We start from the raw sequence: 18,321 nt of genomic DNA on the forward strand, positions 1-18,321 counted from the left end.
CAGGGAGCCATTCGTGAGGATCCTGGTGACACAGGCCACCGGGCCCCGCTGATTTCCACGACCCCATGTGTTGAGAATTGGCTTCACCTGCTGCCTTTTCTTACTTGAATGGTGCTTTATGGTCCTTCCCTAAAGATGGCACAAAGGCTAATTATCTCATAATGGCTGTCCTTTAAAAACATTAGATTAAGAGCCACTTTAGGCTTTTAATTCTGCTTTTTTCTTGTCATCTGTATCTCTCTGCCTGGCTATCAACACAGCAGAATTTCCTGTTTGCACCCAAGAGTGCTTTTTTCTTATTGCCAACTTTGGGAAGGGTGTGGTTCTCTCATTACTAGTGACAGTTATGTAAGCAGACCCGTTGTTATAAAACCGAAATTGTTGTGATTATCGTTCCTTTGTGCTTCTCTTCAGGCCGATGTCATCAAGCACCGTTGACTAAGCAAATATGATTGTGTAGGAAGGATCCACCTGTCCTGTACAGGTGGGCCAGGGTTGCTGCTGTTGTTGTTGTTGTCCCCTGCAATACCTCATTTAATTCTTCCAAAAAAATTTTTTTTTGTTGTTCATGTTTATTGGTTTTCGAGAGAGTGAGAGAGACAGAGTGCAAGCAGGGGAGGGGCAGAGAGAGAAGGAGACACAGAATCGGAAGTAGGCTCCAGGCTCCGGGCTGTCAGCACAGAGCCCGACGCGGGGCTGGAACCCATGAGCCACAAGATCATGACCTGATCCAGAGTCGGACCCTTAACCGCCTGAGCCATCCAGGCGCCCCTCTCATTTAATTCTTGTAGCCACTCAAGATGATAAGAAAAGATTTCTGTCTTTGGGTGGGGAAACTGAGGCCCAGAGAGGAAAGTGACTTTTCCACGGGCAAATACCTAAGGCAGGGTCTAAATCCTGGTAGATCTGAACTCCCTTGCTTTGATCTTCCCTCACCCCTGCATTCATTTCTCTATTTCCTTGTTATTGCTTTACACTGAACCTCAGTTAAAAGCATTGAACTTGAGGGTGTCTGGGTGGCTCAGTCGGTTAAGCATCTGACTCTTGAGTCTGGCTCGGGTCTTGGTCCCAGGGTGGTGAGATCAGGAGATCAAGACCTGTCTCACACTCGTACTCAGCATGAAACCTGCTTGAGATTCTCTCTCCCTCTCCTCCCTCTGCCCCTCCCCTGTTTGCACTCTTTCTCCCTCTCAAGAAAAAAAAAAAAAAAACATTGAACTTGGTTTTTGTCCTCACCAGACCTCGGAATATTTCTCAGGGGTGTTTTCCATGAAGCATGTCCCAAACTACCCTCTTCTTGGATGGTTTTTAAGTTGCTAAAATAGTGTCCCTCCCATAGCCTCCCACATCTCATTGGGCTGGAAGTGCTTGTCTCCCTGTCTTGCCCCCTACACAGTGAGCCCCCTTGGGGCTGAGAGGACACATCTTCCCGTGTCCCTGGGCAATGCCAGCGAGAGGACCAGCACACAGGAGGCCTGGCATCTGTGTCCTGAGTGGATGACCTAGGCTCCTGGGTTGTGTCTGAGGGAAGAAGGAAGATAGTCATGGTAAGAGGCAATCCTCTTGGAATCCGGTTTAGTGACTCAACATTATTCAATGTCTTAGTCTTTATGACTCTCAGCATTTGAAGACAAATGATGGAAAGCCAAACCAGAAATCTCAGCACGATCTTCAAGCCTCATTTAATTTGAACTATTGTTCCTTGTCAAACCTATTCCTTCTCCGGGGTACATTGGATGCTAATGAGCCTGCTGGTTTAAGTTGGGTGCCAGTCTGGAGTCCACAGCCCGGTCTGCATGTTCAGACCAGTTGGTGGGGGAAGTGAAGGTGGTTGTCAAAGTCGAAAGGCAGCGTGGGGTCCGTCAGTTTTGTTGTTTCGATGCCTATCGAGACTCCTGTCGCGGAAGCATCCTATGGGCTAGCAGGTTGCAGGGCCTCAAGGTGTGGGTTGCCTTCATTAATGCGTTAATGGCCTTGAAGGCGTGTGAGACTAGCAGGAAGTCTTGAAAATTCAGTTCCTCATTGGAGCTGTCACACAGGTGCGCACACACACGAACACACAAGCTACACTTCATGTAGTAACGTGCCCTTTTGTCCTCATGGCAATCTGCAGAGTGGGCGCTCTCACCACCCCAACATTTCAGGGGAGGACATGAGGCACACACAGCCACATCACTCGCTGTTGGTCACCCAGTGGGAGTCAGGGATGAGCCAGGACTCAAACCCGCTCTCTGAACCACCAGCCTCCCGCGTCGCGATGATCTCTGAATGTCCTCCCCTGATGCCCGGTTGTTTCAAATACTGTAAGACCTAACAAGTAAATACTATATTAAGAGTATAAAATAGAAATCATTTTGGCATCAACGTTCAGAGAGAATCATCAGGGTGGTGATAGATTTAACTTAACGTGTAGTAGGATGTTTCATCTGAAGGTACTGAAACGAGATAAGAAGAGATCACAGAGACGGTTGGGTCAAAGGCAGGGTCTAGGTGTTCTGGCTACATTCAGGGGCACTCCGGGAGAGAGAAAATAAGACAGGAACTCCCAGTTTAAGTAAACTCCTTATACAGAACGTAATGCTTCCGTCAGAGGCAGATGAAATACTGGCTCGTTTCGTAGAACCCAAAGCTTCAGAGTAGAGGATTAGTCAACTTGAATAGTGTTTTTCAAGTTGTTTCAAGCGAGGGGTAGAAGGAAATCACGGTCACGTGTGGGAATGTGTGTGGTGGGGGAAAACACTACAAGCTGTTGCTTTAGTCGGTGCCATCACGTGAAGAGCAACACTTTAATTCAGGACAGGAGGAAATACGGCCGGTATAAAATCCAAACCAGCCACGCCCCCCCCCCCCCCCCCACTTTAATGGTCCACATGCCTGCTTCCCCTCAGCTCCTCTCAGGCAGGACCAGCTTCCTCATTGACCCGCTGGTGAGTTTCACGGTGCCTGTCAATGCCAAGTGCTCACTTCAATGTCTGTTTTTAAACGATCGTGTGAAACCAAGAACAGGCATGTTCAAAAGGAAAGATGGACTCTTGGGCCAAACGTGCGCGGTAGTTTCCAAGATTTTCCGTTAACCCGCCCCCACTTGGAGCGGGTGCATGGTGCTGCTGGGATTCAGGCTCAGGACCTGATGCTGCCTTCCATTGCCAAGGCTCTTTTCCCCCTCCCCGTCTTTCTAAATCCCTGAGCCTGCCGCCTCTCCGGACCCCACGCCTGCCGGCTGGGGCAGCCTTACCACCGTGTCCCACAGGCTGCAGCTCCGAAGCAGCCCCAGTGCAGAAACGGACCCCAGGTCTCTTCCCAGATGGTGCCTGGACATTGGCTGCCTTTTCCGAGGGCTCCTACCGGGCTGTCCCTGCCCTCGTTCCAGCTCAGCGTTGCCTCTGGGCTGTCGTGTAACTGTGGCTGCATCTACGCTCACACTGAATGTGGTGATCACTTCCCTTCCATGCTTGTCTTCTCCTCTGCAGGGTGCTTTGAGGACAGCGGCTAGATTCTTTCTATATCCCCAGTAACTCAGGACACTTTTAGAAACACTGTGGGTGCCTTGCCCAAGTGATCACCTCTGGGCAGAGTCTGGACCTCAGGCATCAGTCTCCGCAGCCTCGCCCATCAGCCTCCCCACCTCCCGACCTTCACCACACTTGACAACTAATATCTGTTTGTGACGTTCATGAAAATCAGGAGCCTTCACGGAAATATTCACAGTTGAATCTTGGAAACCTCAAAGATCAGGTCACACGGGTCCTTCCTCTCCAGCATCCGGGGATTCGGCAGCTGCTGCCTCTTTAAGACAGATCACATCCACGGGTGCTGGCTGCAGTCCCCACTGTCCAGCCAGCTTTGCCCCTTGATGTCACCTGTTACCCCAGGAAATACACAGCAGTCCCAGGAAGCCCACTTGTCTTTGCTTTTACCGGTAAGGGCTGTGTGTCGGTGGGCTCAGGCAGCTGTAACTAAGTACCACACACGACCCGCTAAAACACCAACAAACGTTTCCACAGTTCTGGCATCTGCCAAGTTCAAGACCAGGATGTCCCCAGGCTCAGCCCCTGCGGAGAGCTCTCTTCCTGGCTTGCAGGCTGCATCCTCACTTGGCACAGAGACCCCTTCGGTCTCCCTTCTTACCCCGTCACTATCCCCATCTTGGGTCCTTTTCCTTATGACCTCATCGAAACCTCATTCTCTCCCAGAATCCCCACCTCCAAATGCCATCCCATCGTGGCTGAAGGCTTCAACGTGGGGATTTTGAGGGGAGACAGAGACGCCGTCTGTCTACAGGCTGGCTCAAGAAATGAGATAAATCCTCCCTCCGCCTTGCTCGTCTAGGGGAAGGATGTCCTTTGCTGTGCTCATGTGTATTTCAGCAGCAAATTATTCTAACGTTCGCTGCCCCAGCACGAGACAAGCCTCGATTTCCATGTCTCTGGGATCCAGTGGGGTAGGAGTCCGGAGACCTGGATTTCCAATTCAGTTTAGCCCCCTGCGTGCTTGACCTTGGGGTCCGCATGCTCCCCCTACCCTACTGACCCCTTCTGCCGGGATAATGGTGGGACAGGATGATGGCAGATGGCCCTTTGGCTGCGGACACCCTGTGTGTCTTTTCTGGGGACATGTTAGGGATTCATGGCTGTCCCCACCCATGGGGCCCAGCCATGCCCGCCCCCACCCCCCCAATCAGATGGCCCCTGTCAGGAGGTTGGGTCCCCCCTGGCCTGATGCTGCGCACACCCAGGTACACCGAGGAGGCCTGTCTCCCGTCTTCTGTCTGCTAGCACGGCCCCTTTTCCACTCAGCTGCACCGAGTAATAAGAGAGGCCCCGTCCGCCCTCCTGTCACAGAGCTCTGCTGAGCACTGCCTGTGCCAGTGTGTTTCTGCCTCTAATGAAGGATTTATTTAGGTCACTGCTGCCTTCTGTGCACAGCCACGCAGATTAAACATGTTGAGTGTCTCTTCCTCCCTCTTCCCTCCCCGGGGCCTCACCGCTGCACTCACCTGGCTGTTCAGGATCTACCAAGGGGGGCATTTACACCGCACACCCCTTCAGTCACAGAGAGCTGGAGCCTTTCTACCTGCCATTGTCCTTTCTTCCTTGAGCCCCTGCCTGGTTGAGTCACCACAGTACTTTGGATCATGAACAAATGTGTTTGACTAATTATCATCTCCAGATCCCATTTATACCACACAGCCGCCTTTTTTTTTTAAATTTTTTTTATTTTTAGGGACCAGAATAGCTACCATGATTTGAGGGCTTGCCATGGGCCAGGCAATATGGGAACATCCTCAGCATCCACATAGGGTGTTTGATTTAATCCTTGCAATTAGTATATGGAGCCAGTGCCTTCTATCTGAGGCTCCCAAGTTTCAGGGCTGTCTTGGGGGTTTGGAATCACAGAGCAGAGATGTAAGCCGGGGTTTTTGGCTCTGAATCCTCTGTTAATTCCAGCGTGGCCCCTCCACCCTGCTCTACAGATAATTCTACCTCTGTGGCTGGACCGATCCCTCTCTAGTTCGTCTGCCACAGTTGTTAAAATCCCGGTATTAAAAACAAACTGCCCCAGCAATAGTAAGAAACAAACACCAGAGGAAAATTGCCCCCCCCCCCCCACCCAAAGCCAGAGCAATCAGGATCTGAACCTGAATGGGCATGAGCATTTGGAGCTCACAGAGTCCTTGCCATTCTAAGGGCTGAGGGTGGGTAGGCCGGTTTCCCTGGGAGCTGGTTAGAAACACAGACTCTTGGGCCTCTCTTCAGACCCCTTCCATTCGAGTCTGCATTTTGAACTAGATCTCCGGGGGACCGGTGGGCACGTCTGCCTTTGGAAAGCCCTGTGCTAGGCGATTGCAGTGGGGCACCCAGGGCTCCTGGGAACGATGCTCTACTCACCCCACACTGGCCGCTCCTCATGAAGGTCCTTCCACCCTGATATCTCGTCTCGTTTGGAGAAGAACGTTGTGTGGGTTGGCTTCAGACTTCCTACGGGACAGGTTGCATTTGTCAGCCTCATGATACCGTGGAGTTCTCAGAGGCCTAGAAACAACACTATCGTTGAAATCTTCTGGCCCCAAACCCCTTCCCCACCACGTTGCCCTCCCTGGCTTGCCCAGATAGCTTCTTCCTTGACTCCTGCAGAATTTTGTGCATTATCCTGGTAGCCTTTTGTAAATACGGAAACTCCCAGCGCTGCTGTGTGTGGATGCTAGGAGGCGTAGAAAGGCCGGAGGAGGCAATGTTCGAAAAGTCCTCTTATGTTTCGGGGGGAGAATGGGGCCAGTGACCCTTCCTTTCCCCAGGTAAATGTGACCCACGGAAACTTATTTACATTATGTGGACTGACCTTGGGTCTTTTCTGCCTTGAACCCTTTCCACCCCACGTGAGGTAGGCCTCTCAGGAATTACCATAAGTAAATCTGAACAAAAGTGAGTGTCAACATTTGTTGAAGAGTGTCATGTGCAGGCAATTTCAAGAAAATAAATATTTATGGAAGTCTTGAGATATCACTGTCCTTTCATAGACTGACAGGCGCAAGCCGAATCTCTTTCCTCTTTCTTGCTTTCCAAGATGATCTGCCAAGGATGGAAATTCGACACCATCACGACGAGCCCTTAAGGAGTTGCTTAAAGGTGAAAGTGAAGACGTTGTTGACTCTTAAAGATGAAGGAAAAACCTTGGCTGTTGATTGCCCGGAACTTTGGTTGAATGCGGAAATGACAGTTCTGTTGTTCAAACTGTCTTACTGAGGCTTCAGTACATTCCAGAAGATTTTTTTAAAATTTTTAATGTTTTTATTTATTTTTGAGACAGAGAGAGACACAGAGCATGAGCAGGGGAGGGGCAGAGAGAGAGGGAGACACAGAATGGGAAGCAGGCTCCAGGCTCTGAGCTGTCAGCACAGAGCCCGACACGGGGCTCGAACTCACAGACTGTGAGATCATGACCCGAGCTGAAGTCGGACGCTTAACCGACTGAGCCACCCAGGCGCCCCAACATTCCAGAAGATTAAATCACTCAGCACTCTCAGATGCTTGTTCTTGTCTGGTAGTAGCATAGATCCCATCCTGTCTACTCTTCTTATGCTCTCCTGTAAGCTCTCCCCTCTGCCCCGCATGCACTCCCCGCTGCCCACGGGGAGACCTCCCAAGTCAAAGGAAAAGAAGCACAACCGGCTTTAGAGACGGCCCACGGAGTGTTAGTCCTCACAGCCTTTGCTTTCCCACTACTGCACGTTACCTTTTCGTTGCTTCAGAGAAGTCAGATAAAATTAGCATAACCACTGCTCAGTTTTGCTGCGAGTATCGGAAGAGATGATTTATACACTGGTGCTCACCACCTGGCACCCAGTGGGCACCAAGTAAGAAATGTCTTCCTTTCCAACGCTTTTGCTAAATCCCGGAAAACACTCGTGGTTGACTGTTCTGAGAATCCCTGTTATCCTAGAGAAGCTTCTGGTCTGTGCCAGATGCACGACTAGTTTCTGTTGAGGGCCTGGGAAGATACCGGGCAGACAGAGGGCTTACGGGCAGCACTATTTCCGACGCGTTAAACTTACCTCTCGTGGAATATTCTCGTTATTCCACTTTATCCACAGATATGTTGCAGTGGTGGGAGTCGGGGAATATACTGTAGTTAATTACATTTGAAATCTAGGTCATGATGTGAATTATGTAATGAGAAGACTTGAGAAAATTAAAATATTTCCAAGGGTTATTTCGCTGCATCCTCCCCCCCTTTTTTAATTAAAATATTTTCTAGATTCTCAGGTGATCTCGTCCAGTCACCATGAGAAATCTTGAGTCCCCCTTTCAATACCTGGCTCCTGCCTGACTCTCTCAGGTTGAAAACCTCACTACCGTTTGACACAGTCTTTTTCACGGACAAACTGTTCAGTCTGTCTTTCTAGTGAATTAAAAGCCTTTCTCAGTACCTTGGGCCATTCGCTTAACCTTGCACTGCCGTCGATATGTTCATTTAGCAAATAAGGTCTGTGCACAGAAATTGTGCCAGGCCCTGGGGGGATGGCAGCAGAGAGAAAGCATCAGGACACTGATGGGGGGCTCTGAAATTGGTATTCTCGGGTGGAGGGGCAGACCAGACCATAAACAAGCATATCCAGGTTGGGCTAGTACATGAGGAATACGAAACCGGGTGATGGGAGAGAATATGGTTACAAGAGAGCAGGCGGGCCCGTGTTGCAGGGAAAGCCAGTGTTTGAAATAAAAGCTAATTGGCAGGAAAGAACCAGCCCCAGAAAGCCTTGGGACCCAGCATCCTGGAAAGAGGGAGCGGCAAATGCCAGCGCCCAGAGCTGGCGGGAGCTCAGAGTGTTCACAGGAACCGAAAGGTCAGCAAGGTGGGAGTGTGGCCTGAAGGAGCAGATTGAGGCCAGAGGGACAGACCGACCGGCAGCTCCCATCCTGGGGGAATCCCCAGGCCTGGAAAGGAATTTGGATTTAATTTCAGGTACCAGGAGACCTCCATCTGAGAAATCCCGTGGGCTCTCCTCGTGCCTCCCGTCCCTGGCAGGTGGTCAGCACCTTCACGGGGGGCCCAAGGAAGCTTCGTGTTGCTGATGGGAAGGACTCGTCTTTTGAATTTTCGTAGCTCAGGGCTTGATTGATCACTGTGTCCTTGATAAAGGGGAGTGAACAGAGAGGGGGCTGGATCTCTCTTGGGGAACTTTTAACCCATCTACAAAAGGAAAGAGAGGGTTTGTTTTGTTCATCCTTCCATGAAATCCTGTCCCTCATCAAAGGGTCGTTACCTGGCACGAATGTTCAACAGGACCAGGGAAGCATTCCTTCAGGGCCAGGAACTACTCGTACCCTCACTCCAGGCATCGCCGGGGAGTGACAGGGACAGTGACATCCCTGGCTTTGCCTGCTCAGACTGAGTTTGGATCCGCATTCAGCCTCGACCGTTCTGGACAAACCACCGAACTTCTCTGATCCTCTTTCTTGTAGTGAGATCAGTTCTGGTGAAGATTTGCAGTGAACATTGCGGGGGCCCAGTGTGGGACGATGCCAGCCCAGGGTCTGTTCAGTAACAGGTACTGCAAATGGGAGCTGCCGTCATTGCTTTTGGCAAGGCAGGTGGCCTGGGTTCCAGGTGCCTTGGAGCATTCTTGTCCCTGCCCATGCCAGCTCAGGGCTCCGAATTTCTAGAAGGTTCCATTTGCTCAATATTCGTTAGTTCACTTATGGAGGGAGGATAATCAGTTCATCTCTGTGCTGCCTAAAAGTTCCAACTTGCCCTCCTCCTACTTCGTGAGTGGGGCATTGCGGGGGGGGGTGGGGATCTGACTTTCAGAGAGCACTTTCTTTGCTTAAATTGCAGCCCTACTCAGCGCTGTGAACTTCTGAACGGCCACCTCGGCTGCTACCGGTCATGTGTGGCCTTGCAACGTGCTGTAGGAGTAAATAAATGGACACACACTAGATTCTGAAGACTTCATACAAAAGAGGTGGAAAGTATCCCCTTAATATTATATAGGAATTATGTGTTGAAGTGATAGCGTTTTGGAGAACATAAAAATATTTCTGTTTTTGAATGTGGCTCCTGAAAGTTTAAAATTTTAGTGTGGCTCCTGGGTCATTTGAACACTTACAATAAAAGCTCTAATAATAGATGCTTTGTCCTAGGGCAAGATGTGACTGTCAGGGATGTCTAAATAAATGGTCCCTGTCACCTTTAGGAGGGGTGACTGTTACCTTCATGAGCGCCGCTTGATTGCCTATAAATAATGGAATTTTTCTGGAAATGTAATAAACCTGTGTGTTCTACGTTTATTTCTATCATCTATATCCTGCACAGCTACTAGGGGGAGGTGCTGTTTGGCATTACGGAGGGGAGAAGGTATTGGTAAAAACGGAAAGTTACTCTCGTAACTTCACTAAAATATCAGATAGGTAGCATACGTTCAATAAATTTAGATATTTGTTTGATAAATGAACGAGGGCATACGTGGCTCACGTTCATATTTCTAATGGACGGGGCTTGTTAATACAGATCACCTCATTTCAGTCTCAAGGAAATCATTTCAGGTGGGCACAGTTATTACCATTTTACATATGGGGAAACTGAGGCTAAGACAGGTTAAGTCACTTTGAATAAATCCAACCTAGAGACAAGGTTCCTGACCCTACAGTCTGGCTGATCCCTTTCGACTCCTCTACTGAAGGGAACAAATGAGTTTGACCTCATGCTGTCCTGTTCCTACCCTGTGTGTCAGCTGATTCTGGAGGAGGTGGCCTGGGACTTTGTCACTGTTGACTAGATTTTTGAGGGCCTTTCCTCTTTAGGATGCCCAAGACTTTACCATTATTACTTGTTAAGGCCACATGCTAGGGAGACAGCAACAATAGCGGAAAGAGAACAGGACTGGAATGCTGGAACCATGAGGTCTAGGCCTGATTTTCTCTGTGACCTTAGACAAGCCATCTTGGGCCTCCTCGCTGTGGCCCTCATGTGCTCTGATGTGCACAATCCCGTTGTCAGGATCAGTGTGGCTCCGATGTCCTCGCTTACAGGTTCACCTGACCTGGAAGGTCTTCTCTTTTCCAAGAGTGTTACTTAAAGGCCCAGAAATTCTGGCTGTGCCTCTGAGTTCAAATTACCAAACTACTACACGAGAAAGTTGTCTCACAATGACCACTGTGTGTGTGTAATATATTATATATGTATTTAGATGTCCATATATATGTGTGTGTGTGTGTGTGTGTATCTACACACTTAGCTAAAGTTCCATACATATACATGCTATACATATGTATATAGCTCATACATATACATGCTTTTCTCCCTCTATATATATAGCATACGTGTATGAGACTTTAGCTAATTTTTTTTCCTATCTACCTCAAATATTTTTGGAATGTACAAGACTTTAGACATAAGTAAATACATTTTTAGAAAGTATTAAAGTAGAAGTGAGGAGTTTTTAGACTACTAACTGCCCAGGTTATATATATATATATATATATATATATATATATATACACACACACACACACACACACACACAGACATATATTTAGCTTCTCCTCTGCTGTTGGTAATTCCCCTTTAGGAAAAAAAAAAAAAACTCAGATGTGCACTGTACTAAGCAGGATGCCTCATAATAGCGAAAGAAAAGTGTGAATACTTAGAAAATCTGAATTTCAGATCTGGCCCCTGATTCTGTCCCTTAGGTGTGGAAGGACTGGGGTGTGTGGTTGCTTCCTGAGTCCGAATGCAGAGGTATGGGATGGGGTCAGCAGCACTCATCACTAAGAGTGGAACTATCTAGTGTGGAGTAGTTAACTCTCTCCTGCGTTTCACCTACCTCACCCCGTGCACATGGGCTCACACGCATGTGAGCGCATGCATATATGTACAGACATACAAGTATGCATATGCGTGGGCATACACGTATACCCCAGACACGTGAAAGGCAAGCACAGCAGGATCCATCCATATATGGGTCAGTCCCACATTGAGAAGGAAATGAAATTTGACTGAAATGTACTAAAGCATTTACTCAGTAAGCAAAATTTCCCCTCACTTGACATCATTCAATCAGTAGAACATTCTGCACCAACATCTTGCCTGGTCATCTCTCCTTAAACGTTTTTTTGTCTCTCTCTTTTCCCCCCCCTAAATAATTAGGTCAACTGATCTTGAAGGTCCCCTCTCAAGTGCTCTGTGATTCTCTAAACATTTCCAGTTTTTAATGTTGGTTTATTTTTGAGAGAGAGAGAGGCAGACAGAGCATGAGAGGGGAAGAGAGAGAGGGAGACACAGAATCTGAAACAGGCTTCTGGCTCTGAGCTGTTACACAGAGCCTGATGCGGGGCTCGAGACCCGCAGAGATCTTGACTTGAGCCGAAGTCAGACACTTAACCGACTGAGCCACCAGGCGCCCCTACACGTTTCCAGTTTTTAATTGCTTTTTTAAGTGAATACATTTTAATACACATTTTTCAAAGCAGTTAATAGAGTTGATCACTGAGGCAGGGAATTCGATAGGTTTGATTATAAAAATAGAAGACCATAGAAATTCTTCATTTATCCATTCTGGACACAGTGTTAAACTATTAAAGTGGATTTTATTTTTTTATTTTTTTTTTTTAATTTTTTTTTTTTAACGTTTATTTTTGAGACAGAGAGAGACAGAGCATGAACGGGGGAGGGGCAGAGAGAGAGGGAGACACAGAACCGGAAGCAGGCTCCAGGCTCTGGGCCATCAGCCCAGAGCCCGACGCGGGGCTCGAACTCACGGACCATGAGATCGTGACCTGAGCTGAAGTCGGACGCTTAACCGACTGCGCCACCCAGGCGCCCCTAAAGTGGATTTTAAACCTGGCATAAAGAAGATGACGGACCGTTTCGGTGGAGAACACGTTTACTGGCTCTATAATCCCCATAGTCCCCAAGGCAGGCCTGTCACTAACCCTTCCTTAACTGTGTTCAGACAAGAGCTTCCAATGCCCTTTTTCTGGAAGATGGTCAAACGCCTCTTGATGATTGTTGTTTATCAGCTCCCTGAAACATGGACATGAGTCCTCTTGTTTTGGGGAACCCCTTGCCATTTCGCCCAGCAGTGGCTGTGTCCTTGTGGGACTTCAGTGCCTAAGTGTCATAAATCTCAGGTGAAGAGAAGGCAGGCAGTTTGTGCAAAGAGAGCCCTGCGTTCAGAGTTTTGAACGGGGGCTATGAATTTTGCAGCGGACTAAATTCTTGTGTCCTTGGGTAAGACTCCTCTCGGTACCTGCTGTTCCTTCCCACCTTGTAACTGTCGGGTCAAGGTGCCAATCAACTGAGCAGAGCGTAAAACCACTTGATGAGCAGAACGGCCTTGCACACAGGAAGGACTTTTGCTCTTTCCAGCCGGCCTACCTGTCTGTCCCTCTGGGCTCGCTTCAAACACTTCCTCTCCCAGGAAGCCGTCCCCAGTCGTTTCAGGCAAAATGAGCGGACCTGTGTCCACACGCTGCCCTGTGCAAACTATAATCGGAGCACATCCAGCACCGACGCCTGCAGCCAGGTCATGCCAGTTAGCCTTTGCCAAATTTATGCTGCGGTGCCAACCACCCCACAAGTCACTGGCTTACGGCCACGGTGATGCATTGTCACTCGAGCCAGGATGGCTGTGCGGTGCACGGTGGACTGGTGTGGGGGCTCTGCTACACGTGTCTCCCATCATCCTCTGGGGCCCAGCGGCTGGCCGGGGCGCATTCTTCTCGTGGTCATGGCCGAGGTAGCAAGAGGCCAAGTGCCAACACGCAAAGGCTGGCCACCGGCACGTTGTCATTTCCGCTCACGGGCCGTTGGCCAGACCCAAATCAAATCGTCGGGGAGCACACCCCACCACATGGTGAGGCCGTAGCAAGAGCTGGATGCAGAGAGAGGAGGCGTAAAAGAATCGGGACTAGTCGGGGCACCTGGGTGGCTCAGTCGGTTGAGCGTCCGGCTCAGGTCGTGATATTGGAGTTTGGGAGTTGGAGCTCTGTACCAGGCCTACGGCTGTCCGCACAGAGCCTGGTTGGGATTCTCTCCCTCTCTCGTTCTGCCCTTGCCCTGCCCTCTCTCTCTCTCTTTCTCAAAAATAAACCTTAAAAAAAAAAAAAATAGATCTAATCATTCAGTCTTCCATACAGGTTCACCTGCCCTATTAGATCAGGAGCCCCTGGGGGGTGGCAAGGGTCAGGAACAGCGTCTGCTTTTTAGATCACCAGCCCCACTGCCTGGCGCTGGCAGGTAGGAGGTATTTCACTGATGTTTGCTGAGGTCCAAAAGACCTTTCCGGCCCTTTCCTTTACAGCAGAGGCTGGGCAAGCTCTGACCGCAGGGCCAGATCTGTCCCCGTGTCTGTGCAGAGAGCTGAGCATACAGATTGTGGAAAACAGTTGTTGAGAAACTCAAAAGTGATGCATGAAAATGATAACGACATTCAGATTCCAGGATTCGTGAATAAAGTTTCATTGGAGCACAGCCACACCCATTCCTCTGCAAATTGTCTGTGGCCTCTGGAGCCAAACGGGCATACCTGGGGCCGTCGTCCAGCCTGTGTCCCGCAAAGCCGAAAACCTTTCCCATTCGGCCCCCCTCAGACAGGAAGTGTTTGCCACGGGCCCTACCTTACGGGGTAAAGAAACGGGGGGGGAGCCCCAGGGAGGTAGGGAGGTGACCGCCTTGCCCGGGATCACACGGCATTGGCAGCTCCACGAAGGCCTGCGTGCGTTTGGGGTTAACATCTCCCCCCCTTTGTTTCCTAGTAACTGGCGGCCCGCGACACCCATGTGTCACTGATCGGGAGGCTCTCCCCGCGGCAGCGCTTCATGACCCAGCGGCGCCCGGCCCAGTGAAGCCACCATGGTGTCCAGCACAGCGGCGCTGCTCCTGGGCGCCGTGCTCCTGGTGGCCCAGCTGCAGCCCGTGCCTTCCCGCCCCGCCGCCGCGCCCGGGGCCGAGCCGGGCCAGCCGGAGCTGTCGCGCAGAGCGGCCACCGTCCAGGGCGACGGCCGGGACGGCGCGCCCCCCAACGGCTCGGCGCAGCAGCTGCCGCAGACCATCATCATCGGCGTGCGCAAGGGCGGCACGCGCGCGCTGCTGGAGATGCTCAGCCTGCACCCCGACGTGGCGGCCGCCGAGAACGAGGTCCACTTCTTCGACTGGGAGGAGCACTACAGCCAAGGCCTGGGCTGGTACCGGGGCCAGATGCCCTTCTCGTCCCCGCAGCAGCTCACGGTGGAGAAGACCCCCGCGTACTTCACGTCGCCCAAAGTGCCTGAGCGCGTCCACAGCATGAACCCGGGCATCCGGCTGCTGCTCATCCTGCGCGACCCGTCCGAGCGCGTGCTGTCCGACTACACCCAAGTGTTCTACAACCACGTGCAGAAGCGCAAGCCCTACCCGTCCATCGAGGAGTTCCTGGTGCGCGACGGCCGGCTCAACGTGGGCTACAAGGCGCTCAACCGCAGCCTGTACCACGTGCACCTGCACAACTGGCTGCGCTTCTTCCCGCTGCGCCGCATCCACATCGTCGACGGCGACCGCCTCATCAGGGACCCCTTCCCCGAGATCCAGAAGGTCGAGCGGTTCCTGAAGCTGTCGCCGCAGATCAACGCCTCGAACTTCTACTTTAACAAAACCAAGGGCTTTTACTGCCTGCGGGACAGCGGCCGGGACCGCTGCTTGCACGAGTCCAAAGGCCGGGCGCACCCCCGAGTGGACCCCAGACTCCTCAGTAAACTGCACGAATACTTTCACGAGCCAAATAAGAAATTCTTCGAGCTTGTCGGCCGGACATTTGACTGGCACTGATTAGCAATAAAGTGAGGCTCGGAACCTTTCCCGTTGTAAGTTCCGGTGTACATCTGGGGGAGAGAGAGAAAAAGGAGAATTTTAAAAGGGCATTTAAGCTATAATTTATTTGTAAAGTCCATAAATTACTTCTGTACAGTATTAGATTCACAATTGCCATATATACTAGTTATATTTTTCTACTTGGTAAATTGAGGGCATTTTGTATTGTTTTTCATGGTTGTTAACATTGTGTAATATGTCTCTATATGAAGGAACTAAACTATTTCACTGCAAAAAAAAAAAAAAAAAAAAAAACAACAACAACAACAACAAAAAAAACCACACAGAAATCTGGAGACCCTGTCTTTTTTGAATATGATTAACTTGCCCCGACTCAAAATAGCTGTCTGTGTTATATTCGTTGCAAGATCTATATATTCCTTTGTTACTTTAAAAAGAAATGTTTTTCATGGCAATTATGCTTCTCTCTTGCCCTCTCTTTTCTTCATTGTTCTTTTTAATTTTTAATGTCTCGCTGTGGCCATCAGATTTATTTTTTACTTGCACTGTGAGATCTGTCTTCACTGAGATATCCCCTGTTATTTTCTGGAGGTTTCAGGTTCGCCCATTCTTGACAGCAGGTTCCGGAGTGTGGATCTTTTTTTTTTTAACCCCCATAGACTCCGCGTGGACAAAGCAATATTAAGACTGGAGGAGTCGTTAATACCCGCAAGAGGCTCCCTGTTACACATCTCTGCCTCAAAGAGTGCTTGCATCCGTTTCTGAGCTCAGCAATGGGCAAGACGACACAATAAAGGGGATTAAACCGTTGGCCTTCAGCATGGTCTTGGGGCTGTGTGCTTGGCCCCACGTGCCAAGGGGTCTCCGGAAACTCAGAAAAGAGAAGTTGCAAAGTGTGCGTGTTCCCATCTTGTAGGTGCTGTGAAAAAGCCGCCTAATGGTGTAGACGTTTGCTTAGGTTGAAAGCTTCATCTATTTCCTGAATGATCAATATCCATTTATAGATGCCTATTCCGTATGCACAGAGACAGAAATACGTGTGTGTTTTAAAACTCAACTCTGAGTGTGTAATCCTTAAACGGAAGGGAGATTTAAACCCCGAGGGTCCCGACTGCAAAAAGAAACGCCCAATGCGGTGGCGATGTGTAAGGAAGAAGTCCTTGTACCTGTCCCTACAGGAGAGAGGCCTGATTTCACTTTCACTTCTGCTTCTGAACAGCTGGCCTGTTGGATGTGATCACACAAGCTCCACCCCCCCTCCCGGTTTTCTCATGCGCTCTTTATTCGGTCAGCCTTTTACAGGATTAAATACGTGGGTTGTTTTTTCTTACTAGGAAAAGAAAACATAATCATTATGTAAAACAAAAACTACAAAGAAGCAAAATACACCCGTGTCCTGACAAAGTTTATATTTAAGGCAGCAGAGTGAAATGGACGTTCTATATCAGCGCTCCTTGAAAGTTCTCCCCCAAACAGCCCCAGGAAGTAGGAATTATTATGGCGAGGAGTTCAAGGCGGAAGAAATAGGCCCAGGGAAGATAAGGAACTTGCCAAGGTCACGTTGACTCCAAGCCAAGGCTTGGAGTCCACTGAGAGCCAAAGCACAGATTTCGGGCGTTTTGGTTTTTTCCTACTCTAGTCTTTCTGAACTGCAAAGGAAAGGCCCAGACTCAGAGACCGCTCTTCCTGACTTGACCTGACACATTCCTTCCCTGGTGCCAAACGTCTTCCGCCTCAAGAGGTGTGCCTGAGCCAAAGGAAAGGGACAAGAGATAGCCTGCACTTTTCTCAGCCGCGTTATCAGGGAAGTGAGTCACCTTATTAACTGTGGCAGCTGCAGCCTGGCCCGACCTTAGTGTGGCCCTTGCCCCACCCCTGGCCCTGCAGGGACAGTGGAGAGACCGCCTTCCTCTTCAGAACCCATTAAGATTGCCATTAAACAACCAACTCCCAGAGGGGGTAGCCAAAATATTCATAGCCGACTTCACTTTGACAGGGTACTTTGCAAGGAGAGAGGGCTTCCTTCTGTAACACATTGCTGGATCTTGCTGTTTTCACACCTATTAAAAACAAGAGTACAGAGGCGCCTGGGTGGCTCAGTCGGTCGAGCATCCGACTTCAGCTTAGGCCATGATCTTGCGGTTCGTGAGTTCGAGCCCCACATCAGGCTCTGTGCGGGTGGCCTGGAGTCTGCTTCACATTCTGTGTCTCCCTCTCTGCCCTTCCCCGACTTACACACACTCTCTCTCTCTCTCTCTCTCTGACATAAATAAAGACTTTTTTTTTTTAATTTTATTTTAAATAAAGAACTAAAGAGTAGAGACATCCAGAGAGGTCGTGAGTTTTCAAGATTGCCCAGGAATTTGATGTGGAGACTCCAGTGTGAGTTTTGTTTTGTTTTGTTTTGTTTTTTTCTTGCAAAATAGCTATGGAAGCCTGTACCCTAATGGGGATGGTATGCTTGAAGCCATGCAGTGTTGGGGCCAGAGGTGATGGGTAGAAGGGAGGGACTGAGTGTTGGTGACATGATCTAGGGCCTCAGGCCAGCACAGTTCCTGGTAGGGGGTGGATATGTGGGTACAAATTCGGTAGTTGTTGATTTGGGTGCGGGGTCTTGACTGAGCATAGAGGTCTACCATGGGCAAGGGGCCAGGGGTCCTGGTGGTTTTCTGCCATTTATGGCAGAACCCCAGCCAGTTGTTTAGAAAGTACAAGGAGGAAGGAACCATCACTCCAGTAGCCTGGGCCCTTCCATCTCACCTGAGCATTCCCAGAGTCAGAGAGGCCCCACCCTGGACCTGGGCCCGCCTTCCTAGGGGCACAAATGCAATGCTCCAGGAGCCAGATGAGCCCCTGATCCCAGGAAGCCTCTAGGTGGGGCCGTCCAGAGGCAGCTGGGAACAGCTGAGCAGGGCCCCAGCTATTGTATTTGGAAAATTCGCTGCACTTGAGTCAGGACAGCCCCTGCCCCCTCCCTTCTTCCAGGAATCAGATAGCGCCAGAATCCCGTGGACA

The 18,321-nt window shown here is 49.9% G+C and overlaps 1 protein-coding gene across 3 annotated transcripts in view; it reads left to right on the forward strand.

Moving 5' to 3' along the window:
• Positions 1–16,116, forward strand: part of HS3ST1 (heparan sulfate-glucosamine 3-sulfotransferase 1) — a 29,619-nt gene extending 13,503 nt beyond the window's left edge. For all 3 annotated transcript variants that reach the window (XM_058723085.1, XM_058723087.1, XM_058723086.1), the window contains exon 2: positions 14,256–16,116. In XM_058723085.1, coding sequence (XP_058579068.1) covers positions 14,353–15,303 — 951 coding nt within the window. In that variant the 5' untranslated portion in view covers positions 14,256–14,352 and the 3' untranslated portion in view covers positions 15,304–16,116. The remainder of the gene's footprint in view (positions 1–14,255) is intronic.
• The last annotated feature ends 2,205 nt before the right edge of the window (positions 16,117–18,321 follow it).

This window comes from Neofelis nebulosa, chromosome 3 (assembly GCF_028018385.1).
Source record: "Neofelis nebulosa isolate mNeoNeb1 chromosome 3, mNeoNeb1.pri, whole genome shotgun sequence".
NCBI classification, from domain to species: domain Eukaryota; kingdom Metazoa; phylum Chordata; class Mammalia; order Carnivora; family Felidae; genus Neofelis; species Neofelis nebulosa.